The sequence below is a fragment of the Polypterus senegalus genome, chromosome 1 (assembly GCF_016835505.1).
Source record: "Polypterus senegalus isolate Bchr_013 chromosome 1, ASM1683550v1, whole genome shotgun sequence".
In the NCBI taxonomy this organism is placed as follows: domain Eukaryota; kingdom Metazoa; phylum Chordata; class Cladistia; order Polypteriformes; family Polypteridae; genus Polypterus; species Polypterus senegalus.
In genome coordinates this window covers 6,862,961-6,879,414 of record NC_053154.1, presented here as the reverse complement: position 1 = coordinate 6,879,414, position 16,454 = coordinate 6,862,961, and the positions used below count along the sequence as shown (strand labels likewise).

Sequence of the window (16,454 nt, the reverse complement as noted above, 5' to 3'; positions counted from 1 at the left end):
TTTGAAAGGATACCCAATAGAGGGGTGGCATGGTGGCGCAGTGGTAGCGCTGCTGAATTGCACTAAGGAGACCCGTCTGGGTTCGCTTCCCTGCGTGGGTTTCCTCCCACAGTCCAAAGACTTGCAGGTTAGGTGCATTGGTGATCCTAAATTGTCCCGTGTGTTTGTGTGTGTGTGTGTGTGTGCCCTGCGGTGGGCTGGCGCCCTGCCCGGGATTTGTTCCCGCCTTGCACCTTGTGCTGGTTGGGATTGGCTCCAACAGACCCCTGGAAACAAACCCCGGGCAGGGTGCCAGCCCACCGCAGGGCACACACACACAGACAGACTAGGCATACAATCTGCATCAATATTATCCAATGAAAGGAGAAAAGGAATTGAAATAAATTCCTCACATACAGTAGCTCATATATTTTAATATGAGCTAAGACAAATTAACTGATTTATTGTATAACGGGAATGTGAATGGCACATGGTGGGTTTGCCATGACTCATCATGTACATCTGGCACTGAAAAATCAGGGGTTTGAGCCATTGAAACCCCCAACCCCTTACCACAGTCCATTTTACCGTGTTATTAATTTGTTTAAAGACCATTTGGCTGCAGTTCTTTACAATAACATTCTGCAGATCATTTTGTTCAATCGGTTCAGTCTTATATATGGAGACATGATTGCTTTCCCCTTCCATTTATTCCCAGACAAGTGACTTTTTTGTACTCTGTTAGTTAAAGCACCAGAAGGGGGCGCTGCTGTGTGTGAGCTGTTTGTGCCCGGCGTCTGACTCACTCGCACTGTGTATCCAAATGGCTGTTAGACAAACGAAAGATTAAAACATATTGTTACACACGTGCAGATAGATAGATAGATAGATAGATAGATAGATAGATAGATAGATAGATAGATAGATAGAAAGGCACTATATAATAGATAGATAGATAGATAGATAGATAGATAGATAGATAGAAAGGCACTATATAATAGATAGATAGATAGATAGATGTGAAAGGCACTATATGATAGATAGATAGATAGATAGATAGATAGATAGATAGATAGATAGATAGATAGATAGAAAGGCACTATATAATAGATAGATAGATAGATAGATAGAAAGGCACTATATAATGATAGATAGATAGATAGATAGATAGATAGATAGATAGATAGATAGAGTGGTGCTTGAAAGTTTGTAAACCTTTAGAATTTTCTAGATTTATCCATAAATATGACCTAAAACATCATCAGATTGTCACTCAAGTCCTAGAGACTTAGATAAAGAGAAATAAGTTAAACAAATGAGACACAAATATTATACTTGGTCATTTATTTATTGAGGAAAATGATCGAATATTACATATTTGTGACTGGCAAAAGAATGTGACCCTTTGCTTTCAGTATCTGCTGTGACCCCCCTTACTAAACGTTTCCGGTAACTTCTGCTCATTCCTGTACACCGGCTTGGAGGAATTTTCGCCCATTCCTCCGTACAGAACATCTTCAACTCTGGGATGTTAGTGGGTTTCCTCACATGAACTGCTCTCTTCAGGTCCTTCCACAACATCTCGATTGGATTAAGGTCAGGACTTTGACTTGGCCATTCCAGAACATTCACTTTATTCTTCTTTAACCATTCTTTGGTAGAACGACTTGTGTGCTTAGGGTCGTTGTCTTGCTGCATGACCCACCTTCTCTTGAGACTCAGTTCATGGACAGATGTCCTGACATTTTCCTTTAGAATTCTCTGATATCATTCAGAATTCATTGTTCCATCAATGAAGGCAAGCCGTCCTGGCCCAGATGCAGTAAAACAGGCCCAAACCCTGATACTCCCACCACCATGTTTCACAGATGGGATGAGGTTCTTCTGCTGGAATGCAGTGTTTTCCTTTCTCCAAACAGAACGCTTTTCATTTAAACCAGAAAGGACCAAATGTATAGCTGCGGATCTCACCCATCCAAGAAATGGACTGTTTTTACCACTGTGTAGCTATGCTACTAATAGTTAGAACTGCATCTTCCAGCAGTCCTTTCAGGGGCTGTTGGGGGTCAAAGGTGGCCAGAGGGGTTTAAAAGAAGGGCAGGGGTTGAAGGGAGAAAAAAAGTTTGTTTTGTTTGTTTGGTGCTTGTATTTATCTGTTGAATTGCCTGTCTTTTTTTTGCCATACATCTTCGTGTCCTGGATTATAATGTTTGTTGGGGTCTGGAATCATTTGTCTACCTGGAAGAAGGAGCGCTCCTGAACCATTCATCTGTCATCATACTTCAGCAATCACCGGTAGGACTGTGTTTTTCCATTTCCCTCTCTTCATGTAAATCGCTGGACTTAACTTCACCGCTGCTCATTTCATCCATGGACTTTACTGCGTGTTTGTCGTGTTTATCTGTTAAATGTAATATCGCCGAAGGGATCAGGGGTGGTATTATTGTTTTCATTTAGTTAATTTAATTTCATTATACCTTTTTATCGTTTAAATTCCCAGCGTGTTTTTCTTTGTTGTCTCTGTGGTGTGTGTGTGTCATGCCATGGCTGGGGTTGTCCCTGGTAATTCTCGTGTAAAATAAATAAATCACCGTCACACACGATGGTGTGAATCTCTCCACACACTGAGGAGAGGCAAGACACATGACAGCCCGCATGGAGTTTGCTAAAAGACACCTGAAGGACCAAGAGACCTGGAGACCAAGATAGAACTTTTTGACCTTAATTCTAAGCGGTATGTGTGGAGACAATCAGGCACTGCTCATCACTTGTCCAATACAGTCCCCACAGTGAAGCATGGCGGGGACAGCATCATGCTGTGGGGGTGTTTTTCAGCTGCAGGGACAGGACGACTGGTTGCAATCGAGGGAAAGATGAATGCGGCCAAGTACAGGGATATCCTGGACAAAAACCTTCTCCAGAGTGCTAAGGACCTCAGACTGGGCCGAAGATTTACCTTCCAACAAGACAATGACCCTAAGCACACAGCTGAAATAACGAAGGAGTGGCTTCACAACAACTCTGTGACTGTTCTTGAATGGCCCAGCCAGAGCCCTGACTTAAACCCAATTGAGCATCTCTGGAGAGACCTAAAAATGGCTGTCCACCAACGTTTACCATCCAACCTGACAGAACTGGAGAGGATCTGCAAAGAGGAATGGCAGAGGATCCCCAAATCCAGGTGTGAAAAACTTGTTGCATCTTTCCCAAGAAGACTCATAGCTGTATGAGCTCAAAAGGGTGCTTCTACTAAATACTGAGGGTTCAAAGGTCTGAATACTTAGGACCAGGTGATATTTCAGTTTTTCTTTTTTAATAAATTTGCAACAATTTCAAAAATTCTTTTTTTTGTCTGTCAATATGGGGTGCTGTGTGTACATTAATGAGGGAAAAAATTAATTTAAATGAGTTTAGCAAATGGCTGCAATATAACAAAGAGTGAAAAATTGAAGGGGGTCTGAATACTTTCCGTACCCACTGTATCTATCTACCTATCTACCTACCTACCTACAGTGGGTAAAGGAAAGAATCCCCCCTTCTAAATATTCCCATTTTCTTTGCTTAGGGTTGCACTTCTCAAGAAAGGCCACATTAAGGTTCGTTTGAACTTTGCTAGAATGCACCTTGAAGATTCTGATGCCAAGTGGAAAAAGGTCTTCTGGTCAGATGAGACCAAAATCAAACTATTTGGCCTCAATATCAAATGGTACAACTGGCGGAAATCCAATGCAGCTCACCATCCACAATACACCATACCTACAGCATAGAGCATAGAGGTGGCTGGATTCTGTTGTGGGGTGTTTCTCTGCTGCAGGGCCCGGGGCTCTCGTTAGGGCAGAAGGAAAATGGATGGGGTAAAATACCGTCAAATTCTTGAGGAAAGCCTGCTACCCTCTGCAAGAAAGTTGAAGATGGGCAGAATGTTCACCTTTCAGCATGACAACGACCCGAAGCACACAGCAAAATGGACCACACAGTGGCAGAAGGAGAAAAAAGTAAATGTATGTGGAAAGATTTGAAGATAGCACACCACCAATGCTTACCAGCCAATGTGACTGAACTTGAACAGTTCTGTAAAGAAAAGTGGGGGGCAAATATTACACAATCTAGGTGTGCAAAGCTGATAGAGAAGAGTTCCAACAGACTCAACAACATTTATTTATATAGCACATTTTCATACAAAAAATGTAGCTCAAAGTGCTTTACATGATGAAGAATAGAAAAATAAAAGTCATAGTAAGAAATTAAAATAAGTCAAGGTCCGATGGCCAGGGAGGACAGAAAAAACAACAACAAAAAAAAAAAAAAAACTCCAGACGGCTGGAGAAAAAAATAAAATCTGTAGGCATTCCAGATCACGAGACCACCCAGTCCCCTCTGGGCAATCTACCTAACATAAGTCAAACAGTCCTCTTTTTATTTAGAGTTTTCATGGAAGGACCTGATGATGGTCACGTAGACTTCTGGCTTTCAGTCCATCAATGTTGGAGCATCATGAAGCTTTGAGTAGGTGGAGGTGGCACAGGCCGCCACCACAAAGAAATCGGAAAAAGAAACAGAAGAGAGAGTAGGGGTCAGTACAGATTTTAGAGCCACCATGAATAGTTATTATGATGAATTGAACATACAGAGTATCAGGATTAAGTTAAAGTGAAGTTATAAAAAGGCCATGTTAAAGTAATGTGTTTTCAGCAGTTTTTTAAAGTGCTCTACTGTATCAGCCTGGTGAATTCCTATTGGCAGGCTATTCCAGATTTTAGGTGCATAACAGCAGAAGGCCGCCAGCCTCACCACTTCTTTTAAGTTTTGTTCTTGGAATTCTAAGGAGACACTCATTTGAAGATCTAAGGTTACGATTTGGAATATAAGATGTCAGACATTCTGATATATAAGATGGAGTGCGATTATTTAAGGCTTTATAAACCATAAGCAGTATTTTAAAGTCAATCCTGAATGACACAGGCAGCCAGTGTAGTGACATCAAAACTGGAGAGATGTGTTCAGATTTTCTTTTCCTAGTTAGGATTCTAGCAGCTCCATTCTGCACTTGTTGCAGTGATTTATGTCTTTTTTGGGTGGTCCTGAGAGGAGTGCATTACAGTAATCTAGTCGACGGAAAACAAACGCGTGAACTCATTTCTCAGCATCTTTCAATCATATAACAGGTCTAACTTTTGCTATGTTTCTTAAGTGAACAAATTCTGTCCTAGTGGTCTGATTAATATGCGATTTAAAATTCAGATTACAGTCAACAGTTACCCCTAAGCTTTTTACTTTCATCTTGACTTTTAATCCTAATGCATCAAGTTTATTTCTGATAACCTCATTGTATCCATTTTTGCTAGTCACTAAAATTTCAGTTTTCTCTTTATTTAACTTGAGAAAATTACTAATCATCCATTCTGAGATACCAGTCAGACATTGTGTTAGTGAATCAAGAGAGTCGGGGTCATCAGGTGCTATTGATAAGTACAGCTGTGTGTCATCAGCATAGCTGTGGTAGCTCACGTTGTGCTCCGAGATAATCTGACCTAACGGAAGCATGTAGATTGAGAAGAGCAGCGGACCAGGATAGAGCCTTGTGGAACACCATATTGGATATCATGTGTCTTTGAGTTGTAATTCCCACAACTAACAAATAATTTTCTCCCTGTCAGGTAGGATTCAAACCAATTTAAGACCCTGCCAGAGAGGCCCACCCATTGACTAAGGCGATTTCTAAGAATGTTGTGATCAATGGTGTCAAATGCAGCACTCAGATCTAAGAGGATGAGAACAGATAAATGGCCTCTGTCTGCATTTACCCGCAAGTCATTTACTACTTTAACGAGTGCCGTTTCTGTGCTGTGATTTGTTCTAAAACCCGACTGAAATTTATCAAGAATAGCAGGTTTATTGAGGTGGTCATTTAACTGCATAATGACTGCCTTCTGTAGAACTTTACTTAAGAAAGGCAGGTTAGAGATGGGTCTAAAATTTTCAAGGCTCAATGACTCATGGCTGTCTTTAAAGCAAAAGGTTGGTCAACAAAATGACATTGGGGGTAATTTCAGTATTTCTTGTTTTTGATTTTTTATAATTTTTCTGAACTGTATCTGTGATATCTTTCACTTGAATGTTATTGGTTGCATAGAGTAAGTAAAGCTGGGAAGAAATATTTTTTGTGTGTGTTTTCATTTAAGGCTATAAAGCAAAAAAATGGGAATATTTTGAAGGGGGTGACTCTTTTTCATATCCACTGTATTTTCTTAACTCTCTTATCCATTTGCATCTCTGTGGACTCTTCTAAGACGGCAAAGCCCACTAAAATGATGGCTATGGGTTTTACAAGTGCTTCTTGACTGGCTAGCAGCTGAATCATGGAAAATGTGATCAAATATGGAAAGATTTAAAACAGCAGCAATGGCAATTGAGCCCAATTCTCTCTGCTAAATAAAATGGCCTGAAATTACCAGTAAGACTGGAGAATGAGACCTTAAAAGGCGTCCATGCTTCAGAGTGCCGTCACTGGAACATATAAAAGCAGATGTCTCCATCTTTCAGCTTATGAAAGAGATCGGCTAATCAATCAGCCACAGCAACAAGAAATGTGGTACTTGCACTATGGAGTCGGGCACTGACAAGCTCAGCCTCACGTCAGAGGTCAGTGTGGCCCTTTCTTGACCGGTTGACTACAGCAAGTTTATGTATACTGCTCAAAAAAACTAGAGGAACACTTTTGAAAACACATCAGATCTCAGTGGGGGAAAAAAAACTTGTGCTGGACATTTCCACTGCTAAGGACTGATATGGTAATGTTTTAGGAACAAAAGGATGGCACATTGTTTGATGGAAATGAAAATGATCAACTGACAGAGGGCTGAATTCAAAGACAACACCCCAAAATTCAAAGTGAAAAAATGATGTGACAGGCAGGCAGGCGAGTCCATTGTGTAGAAATTTCATTGCAGCAACTCTAAATCGTACTCAGTAGCTTGAATGTCCCCCACCATGCCTGACAACATCCTAATGAGACGACAGATGGTGTCCTGGTGGATCTCCTCCCAGATCTGGACCTGGGCATCACTGAGCTACTGGACAGGCTGAGGCGTCGGATGAACCAAAACATAATGTCACAGAGGTGTGCTATTGGATTGAGTTCAGGCGAGTGGGCATGGGGGTCAGTCCATGGTATCAATTCCTTCATACCCTCGCCACATGAGGCTGGGCATTGTCATGCACCAGGAGGAACCAGCATAGGGTTTGACAATGGATCCAAGGATTTCACCCCGATATCTAATGGCAGTCAAGGTGCCGTTGTCTAGCCTGTAGAGGTCTGTGCATCCCTCCATGGCTATGCCTACCCAGATATACCATCACTGGCCCCCCACCACCAAACCGGTCATGCTGAACAATGTTACAGGCAGCATAATGTTCTCCACGGCTTCTCCAGACCCTTTCACGTCTGTCACATGTGCTCAGGGTCACCTGCTGTCATCTGTGTAAAGCACAGTGTGCCAGCCAGTGGTGGACCTGCCAATTCTGGTATTCTACGGCAAATGCCATTCGAGCCCCAAAGTGCACACTGGACGACATCAGGCCCTCAGGCCACACTCATGAAGTCTGTTTCTGATTGTTTGCTCAGAGACATTCACAACAGTGGCTTGTCTGCTGGAGGTCATTTTATAGGCTCTGCCAGTCCATCCTGTTCCTCTTTGCCCCAAGGAGCAGATACCGGTGGGTCCTGCTGATGGGTTAAGGACCTTCTACGAGGGGCCCTATCCAGATCTCCTAGAGGAACTGCCTGTCTGTCTCCTGGAATCTCCTCCATGCCGTTGAGACTGTGCTGGGAGACACAGCAAACCTTCTGGCAATGACACGTATTGATGTGCCATCCTAGAGAAGTTGGACTACCTGTGCCAGCTCTGTATGGTCCAGGTATGGCATCATGCTACCAGTAGTGACGCTGACTGTAGCCAAATGCAAAATGAGTGACAAAACAGATGAAGAGGAAAAAATGTCAGTGGCTTCCCTCCACCTGTTAAACCATTCATTTCTGTTTTGGGGGTCATCTCATTGTTGCCCACCCCCAGTGACCCAAAGCAGCTGAAACTGCTGAACACGCCCATCTGCTGCTTAACTGACAGATCAATAGCCCACAAGTGTCATTGACTTGATCCTATATTCGGATTCAAAAGGGTTCATTTCATTTTTTTGAGCAGTCGATATTATTTGACACAGAACAGGAGGCTGCTTGGTATCAATAACCGGTTTTGGTGTCTTGTTAACACCGCAGCTCTTCCATCACATTTACTTCTACACAAGTCAGACACCTTCCTCAGTTCAATTACATTACGAACAAAGAAATCACTACAGTGTCCATTTTCCCTTTTCGTCCTGAGATGTGGATTTGAAAGTAGCTCCTCTGTACAGGTTGCCATTAATTTATTTTAATTTCTAGCTACTGATCTTTAAATCTGTGGTGGTAGACTGAGCTCTAGCATTTTGCTGCCTTTTGCTTGCATGACTTTCCTAATTCTGTTGTATGTGAATAACATCTGCTGGCATAATTTGCAGATTTATCTGAATGCTTTATTGTACCCCATCTACAAGAGACAGACATCATCCACATGTCAGCATTTACACCCCACTTTCATTCAGCCCACCCTTGAATGTCTAATTAAGTGTAATGTAAACCTTTAAGACAGCAGCTAAAAATGAGAGAACAATCAAAGTTACTAGCACTGGCCACAGTTTCACGTGATGCAAGAACTGCTCAACATTTGTAGAGTGATGGACAACGCACATGGATGGGCACCCTGCCGGGATGGGACAAAGTTCCTTAACTGGACAGCCCTTCAGAGGCACAAGAAGGAAGGCGAGGATCATCCTGCCTCACACAAGAGATGACAGTGTGGAAGTGGATAGGATGGCGCCCCGGCCAAGCTGGACTGAAGAACAATACCCAGCTGGGAGGCCAGTGGGTTGGAAGGCCAGAGGGAGACAACTTATTAGGGTTAAAAGCTTTCCTAACACGTTCTTAAGTAGAATTCTAGAGAAGGCAGTCATTGTGCAGTTAAATGACCACCTTAATAAACCTGCTATTCTTGAGAAATTTCAGTCGGGTTTTAGAACAAATCACAGCACAGAAACTGCACTGCGAGTGAATGCAGACAGAGGCCATTTATCTGTTCACATCCTCTTAGATCTGAGTGCCGCATTTGACACCATTGATCATAATATTCTTAGAAATCGCCTTAGCCAATGGGTGGGCCTCTCTGGCAGCGTCCTAAATTGGTTTGAATCCTACCTGGCAGGTAGAAAATTCTTTGTTAGTTATGGGAATCAAATCTCAAAGACACATGATATCCTATATGGTGTTCCACAAGGCTCTATCCTGGTCCGCTGCTCTTTTCAATTTACATGCTTCCGTTAGGTCAGATTATCTCAAGACACAACGTGAGCTACCACAGCTATGCTGATGACACACAGCTGTACTTATCAATAGCACCTGATGACCCCGACACTGTTAATTCACTAACACAATGTCTTACTTGTGTTTCTAATTGGATGAATAGTAATTTTCTCAAGCTAAATAAAGAGAGAACAGAAATTTTAGTGATTGGCAATAATGGAGACAATGAGATTATTAGAAATAAACTTGATGCATTAGGATTAAAAATCAAGACAGAGGTAAAAAATTTAGGGGTAATTGTTGACTCTGACCTGAATTTTAAATCACATATTAATCAGATCACTAGGACAGCATTTTTTCACTTAAGAAATATGAAGTTAGACATCTTATATCATTGAAAGATGCTGAGAAATGAGTTAACGCTTTTGTGTTCAGTCGACTAGATTACTGTAACGCACTCCTCTCAGGACGACCCAAAAAAGACATAAATCGTTTGCAACGAGTGCAGAATGCAGCTGCTAGAATCCTAACTGGGAAAAGAAAATCCGAGCACATCTCTCCAGTTTTGATGTCACTACACTGGTTACCTGTGTCATTCAGAATCGACTTTAAAATACTGCTTATGGTTTACAAAGCCTTAAATAATCTGCTCCATCTTACATATCAGAATGTCTGACATCTTATATTCCAAATCGTAACTTTAGATCTTCAAACGAGTGTCTCCTTAGAATTCCTAGAGCTAAACTTAAAAGAAGTGGTGAGGCGGGCAGGCGGCCTTCTGCTGTTATGCACCTCAAATCTGGAATAGCCTGCCAATAGGAATTCGCCAGGCTGATACAGTAGAGCTCTTTAAAAAACTGCAGAAAACACATTACTTTAAAATGGCTTTCTCATAACTTCATTTTAGTTTAATCCTGATACTCTGTATATTCAATTCATTATAATAACTATTCATGGTTGCTTTAAAATCCATACTGACCCCAACTCTCTCTTCTGGTTCTTTTCCTGGTTTTCTGTGGTGACGACCTGCGCCATCACCACCTAATCAAAGCACCGAGATGTTCCTAAATTGATGGATTAAAGGCCAGAAGTCTACATGACCGTCATCATCAAGTCCTTCCAAGAGAACCCTAACTACAAAGAGGACTGTTTCATTTATGTTAGGTAGAATGCCCAGAGGGTGCTGGGTGGTCTCGTGGACTCAGACCCCTGGCAGATTTTATTTTTTCTCCAGTCGTCTGGAGTTTTATTTTGTTTTTTCTGTCCTCCTTGGCCATCGGACTTTACTTTTATTCTATGTTAATTAGTGTTCTCTGATTTTAATTCTTACTTTGTCTTTTTTTTCTCTTTCTTCATCATGTAAAGCACTTTGAGTTACATTATTTGTATTAAATGGCAGCATTCCTGGGCAGTGCTACCAATACTGAGAACCGTAGTCCCATGAGGCAGCCATGTTATGTTCCACAGGTGCTGCCAGGGGTTGCTCCAGGGATCTGTGATCCATACTTTGTGGGGCTTCCATGTGACCCGGAAACGCTTCAATTGGGCCATGCTCTAGCACCAGAGGTACCCCTGGATCTAAGAATCCGTTCAACCAAATCTAGGAAAAAGTTGGAGTTGGGTGGAAGAAGGACAACGCTCACCTGGAGGAGCAGAGAAGTGGAACAAAATAGAAAAAGAGAGAAGAGAGTTGTCCTTTTGTTTATAATTAAATGCCACTTGTCGAGGTTCTTTATTACAATAAACCTTTTATTTGAACCCGGGACTTGCGCTGATGTGGTTGTGTCTATGGCTTGAGGTGCTGCAAAGTCCTGTAGTGGTCACAGTAAACACAGAGCGGAAGGCTCATGTAGGATAGCAGGTAATATTGTTTGATGAACTTTTTAGAACAATGTCTTCTTTCATTTCCTGTCTCCTCTGATGACTCACAGTTATGACTTGACATGTCTTCATGATGTTGAGTTTGTCTGTCTGTTGATTAAACATTTTCTCTTTTTTTTTGGTCTCTTGGTCATATCCCCATTTGCTCAGATCCTGTCATAGGTGATCAGTGGTTTTTCTTAAGCTATGATCTCCACAGCTCATCCGGGGAATACTTACTTGAAAGCAAAACAGAATCGTAGTCAAAACTTTCGTCCAAGCAAAACGACTGCACTTCGTCTGTCTCTACCTGAAATAAAAACAAACAAATGAATATAATAACACATTGCATTTTGAGACCTGCTTAATCCAATTAAGGGCTCCAGATCCCACTCCTGTGACACTGAACACAAGACAGGTTTAGGTAAAATGAGTACAAAGAACGGCAGCACGGTGGCACAGTGAGTAGCGCTGCTGCCTCACAGTAAAGTGACCTGGATTTGCTTCCTGGGTCCTCCCTGCGTGGAGTTTGCATGTTCTCCCCGTGTCTGCGTGGGTTTCCTCCCACGGTCCAAAGACATGCAGGTCAGGTGCATTGGCGATCCTAAATTGTCCCTAGTGTGTGCTTGGTGTGTGTGTATGTTTGCCCTGCCCAGGATTTGTTCCTGCCTTGCGCCCTGTGCTGGCTGGGATTAGCTCGAGCAGACCCCCGTGACCCTGTGTTAGGATATAGTAGGTTGGGAAATGACTTACTGACTGAGTATAAAGAACTGTCAGATAAAAAAGAGGCACGACCACCATTACAAATAGCTTAACCTGCTGGAAATCCTTTATTACAACCAGCTTGAGGGGTCCTGCCATGTTCACTGGTCAGCTCAACATGAAAAGACGGAGGAATATATAGTGGACCGGCATAATGTCTGGGACAAAGACACATTTGTGTTTGATTTCCCCCTCAGCTCCACAGTTTAAAATTACCAATTAAACAATTCAGACATTACGATTAAAGTGAACATTGCAGACTTTCATTTAAAGGGGCATTTCGGTCACACCTTTTCTACGTGGTATCCCCATTTCTGGGCACCATAATGTTTGAGACACAGTAAGGGCACGTCTATTAAAGCCATCATACTTGGTCGCATATCCCTCACATGCAATGACTGCTTGAAGACTGCAATTCATAGACATCAGCAGGTGCTTAAGGGTCTTTCTGGTGATGCTCTGCCAAGCCTCTCAGGCAGCCATCTTCAGCTCCTGCTGTGCTGACTACTTCAGTCTCTTGGTAACACTTAATACAGCATATGATCAAGTTTAGGTTTAACAGGACTGGCTGTGTTCAGTCAGCTGAGCCGAGTAACCAGAAGTGAAAAATAACGGTATGATAATTCTGACTTATGAGCCCAATTATGTTAGCACACATGCAGCTGAAGTGAGGTTTACGTGGTTAGGACAGACACACCGTTCACAGACAGTCCAAAGAATGTGTTGTGTTTGGGTCTTAGAAGAGCACAGTCCATAAAGATCATATTCCAATCGCTCAAATGGTAGAGACCCATACTTGGTAACTTTCTCAAAACAGGTCAACAAATCTGAAAAATGTGTGTGTACAGTAATCCCTCGCTATATCACGCTTTGACTTTTGCGGCTTCACTCTATCGCGGATTTTAAATGTAAGCATATCTAAATATATTCGCTACTTCGCGGGTTTCTGCTTGGACAATGGTTCTTTTTACTTCTCGTACATGCTTCCTCAGTTGGTTTGCCCAGTTGATTTCATACAAGGGACCCTATTGGTGGATGGCTGAGAAGCTACCCAATCAGAGCATGCAGTTAAGTTCCTGGGTGCTGACTGGCTCAACGACAGAGCGGCAAATTCGATTCCGCTGCGTTAACCAGGAAGTCTCGTCTCGCTCATTCAGCATCAACGTGTTTGTCGCTGTGTAAAGAGTTAATTTTTGTGCTCTTTTGTGTTTATCTTTGTGTGTAGTCAAGCCCTTCGTTGTGGCTCCAAAACGATCTGCTCCTGCTACTGCTTCAGGGGCCGTGCTCAAGCAACAATGGAAGTTGCTAATGACTGCCGAAAAGGTAAAAGTTTTGGATATACAGTGATCCCTCGCTATATTGCGCTTCGACTTTCACGGCTTCACTCCATTGCGGATTTTAAATATAAGCATATCTAAATATATATCACAGATTTTTCGCTGGTTCGCGGATTTCTGCGGACAATGAGTCTTTTAATTTATGGTACATGCTTCCTCAGTTTGTTTGCCCAGTTGATTTCATACAAGGGACGCTATTGGTGGATGGCTTAGAAGCTACCCAATCAGAGCATGTATTACGTATTAAATAAAACTCCTCAATGATATACGATATGCTTCCCGCATGGTGCTTGATTGTTTGCTTTTCTCTGTCTCTCTCACTCTCTCTGCCTGACGGAGGGGCTGTTTGCACAGAGGCAGTTTGCCTAGTGGATACGGACGCTCCTCTAAAATGCCGCTTTATCGCGGTGCTTCGGCATACTTAAAAGCCCAAAAGCACGTATTGATTTTTTGATTGTTTGCTTTTCTCTCTCTCTGACATTCTCTGCTCCTGACACTCATACTTTGAAGAGGAAGATATGTTTGCATTCTTTTAATTGTGAGAAAGAACTGTCATCTCTGTCTTGTCATGGAGCACAGTTTAAACTTTTGACTCAAGGGTGTTATTTCATGTCTAGAGGGCTCTAATAATGTTAACAGTGTGGGAGAGTTTATAAGGGCTTAAAATATATAAAAATAACCATACAAACATATGGTTTCTACTTCGCGGATTTTCATCTATCGCGGGGGGTTCTGGAGACGCTTGATAACTTATCTATAATATTTAGGTTTTACTGTATATAAACAGTGTTTTTACATACATAATTTCAATGAATCTTACCTAATATCTAAGAGAATACAAAGAGTTTATGCTGTATAACTGTGTGGGAAATGTTTATAAGAGTGTGAGAGATTTATAGGAGCTTAAAATATATAAAAATAACCATATAAACATATGGTTATTACTTTGTGGATTTTGCGGGGGGTTTTGGAACGCAACCCCTGCGATCGAGGACGGATCACTGTATTTATAATGGTCAGGGACCCTCTAAAAGCCAGAAGCTGTCAGCAAGAACAATACCCCGTGCACTCCGTCGAAGCAGAAGTTTAATCATCAGCATTCCCAAGTGAAGAACTGGACGGTGGCTGTACTGGTTCATTGGCTTCTTTTCAGCCTGGATTTGTATGTATAAATGATTATACTACAATAAATATTGGGAGTGAAACCTGCATTTTAAAGCAAGTTTATTTATTTTTTTTAATTATAAATAAAGCACCACATTTCTCAGGTCATTACACAAGGTAGAGGCAGCTGAGTAGGTTAGGGTGAGTGGGGGGGTCCTTTGAACCCTTGTAGTTTTCATTCGGCAGCATGCCTTAGTCCGGTGAGCACCGTGCTTTTGTTGTCGAAGCGTTCTTCAAAAACAACTAATCCATCATCACTTCAGCATTACTCCTAACGGTGACGTCCCAAATCCGAAAACAAATCTTCAATGGGTGGCTAAATTTAGACAGATGGGTACAACACTGAACAGATACTCTCCAGGCCGTCCTCGGACTGAACAAATGTCTGAAAACAACCAAGCTGTAAGCACATCAATTTTGCAGTCTCGTAGACGTTCAGTGCTTCTGCCTGCATTTCCAACACGACTTTTGCATGAGGACCTTAATTTCCATCCATTCAAAATGATGGCAGTGCAGGAACTCACTGAGAGAGACTGTGCGAGCCATAGAGAGTTGTGTGCCAACATTCTGCAAACTGTTCATCGAGATGCCATCGTCATGTGCAGCGACGAGGCACATTTCCATTTGAAAGGTTATGTAAATAAGCACAACTTTCACTATTGGCCTGAAACCAACCATCATGAACTTCATCAGAGACCCCCGCACAGTGAGCACATGTGTTACAGTTTGGTGTGCCGTTGCAGAATTTGGTATTGTAGACCCTTACTTTATTTAAGGAGGGGGGAGCAACGGTCACCATCACTTCAGAATGTTACTTTGAAATGCTAGAAAACTGAAAGAAATGGATGTGGTGGATGTCTGGTGAAAACAGGATGGAGCGACAGCTCATACGGCCTGCGCGGAGATCCATGCACGTTATATGGGAGATGATCTTTCTGCACGGCGATGTCGAGTGGCCTTCACATTCGCCTGATCTCATTCTGTGCGATTTCTTCTTGTAGGGCTGTCTCAAGTCGAAGGTATACACGCAATGACCTCGATTACCTTGAAGCCCTGAAAGATGCTGTTCACCATGAAATTGCCGCTATTCCCCTTGAAATGGCTGAATAAGTCAAGCGGGCGTTCAGAAATCATCTCAAAGAGTGTATCGCTAATGATAGCCACCACCTTGAAGACATCATTTTTAAAACACAGGGAAAAAATATCTATTTTGTATACCCTTTCTTGTGACGTAATGAGATTTATTTTATTTTGTAGTGTTTTCGTAGAATATACATTTGAAATGTGGTACTTCTTTTTGGCTCACCGTGTATATTTACAGTGGTGCTTGAAAGTTTGTGAACCCTTTAGAATTTTCTATATTTCTGCATAAATATAACCTAAAACATCATCAGATTTTCACTCAAGTCCTAAAAGTAGATAAAGAGAAACCAGTTAAACAAATGAGACAAAATATTATACTTGGTCATTTATTTATTAAGGAAAATGACTGTATATATATATTATTTATATTTAAATATATATTGTGGAGACTGGCCCAGACACAGACAGGCAGACATCGTTAGATCACCCAACACACGTTTATTTACAATATATACAGAATAAAGTTCCACATACAACCCCAAAGTCCAGGCATCACAATGCCTCTCTTTTCTTCAGGCCTGCCTCCATTTCTCTCCTCCAAGACTTTGTCTACTCCGCTCCTGACCAGCCCTCAAATGGAGGGAGGCGGCCCCTTTTATACACACCCGGACATGCTCCAGGCGCCTCCTGATTAGCTTCCGCCAGCACAGTGTGGCGGAAGTACCGGCTGCGCACCCGGAAGCACTCCAGGTGTCCCTGGTCTTCTTCCCCCCAGCACTTACGTGTGTGGCGGAAGTGCTGAGGGCCAGGGCTCCTCAAGCATCAGGGTGCCCCCTGGCTGTGACCTTCTAAGTTCTGTTCCCGTGGTCCCCAAA

General features: G+C 42.2%; 1 protein-coding gene across 1 annotated transcript in view; it reads right to left on the bottom strand.

The window, feature by feature from the left end:
- Nucleotides 1–11,283: 11,283 nt before the first annotated feature.
- LOC120523103 (intraflagellar transport associated protein) overlaps nucleotides 11,284–16,454 on the bottom strand; it is a 112,922-nt gene continuing 107,751 nt past the window's right edge. The window contains exon 8 of the mRNA XM_039744083.1: nucleotides 11,284–11,543. Coding sequence (XP_039600017.1) covers nucleotides 11,439–11,543 — 105 coding nt within the window. The 3' untranslated portion in view covers nucleotides 11,284–11,438. The remainder of the gene's footprint in view (nucleotides 11,544–16,454) is intronic.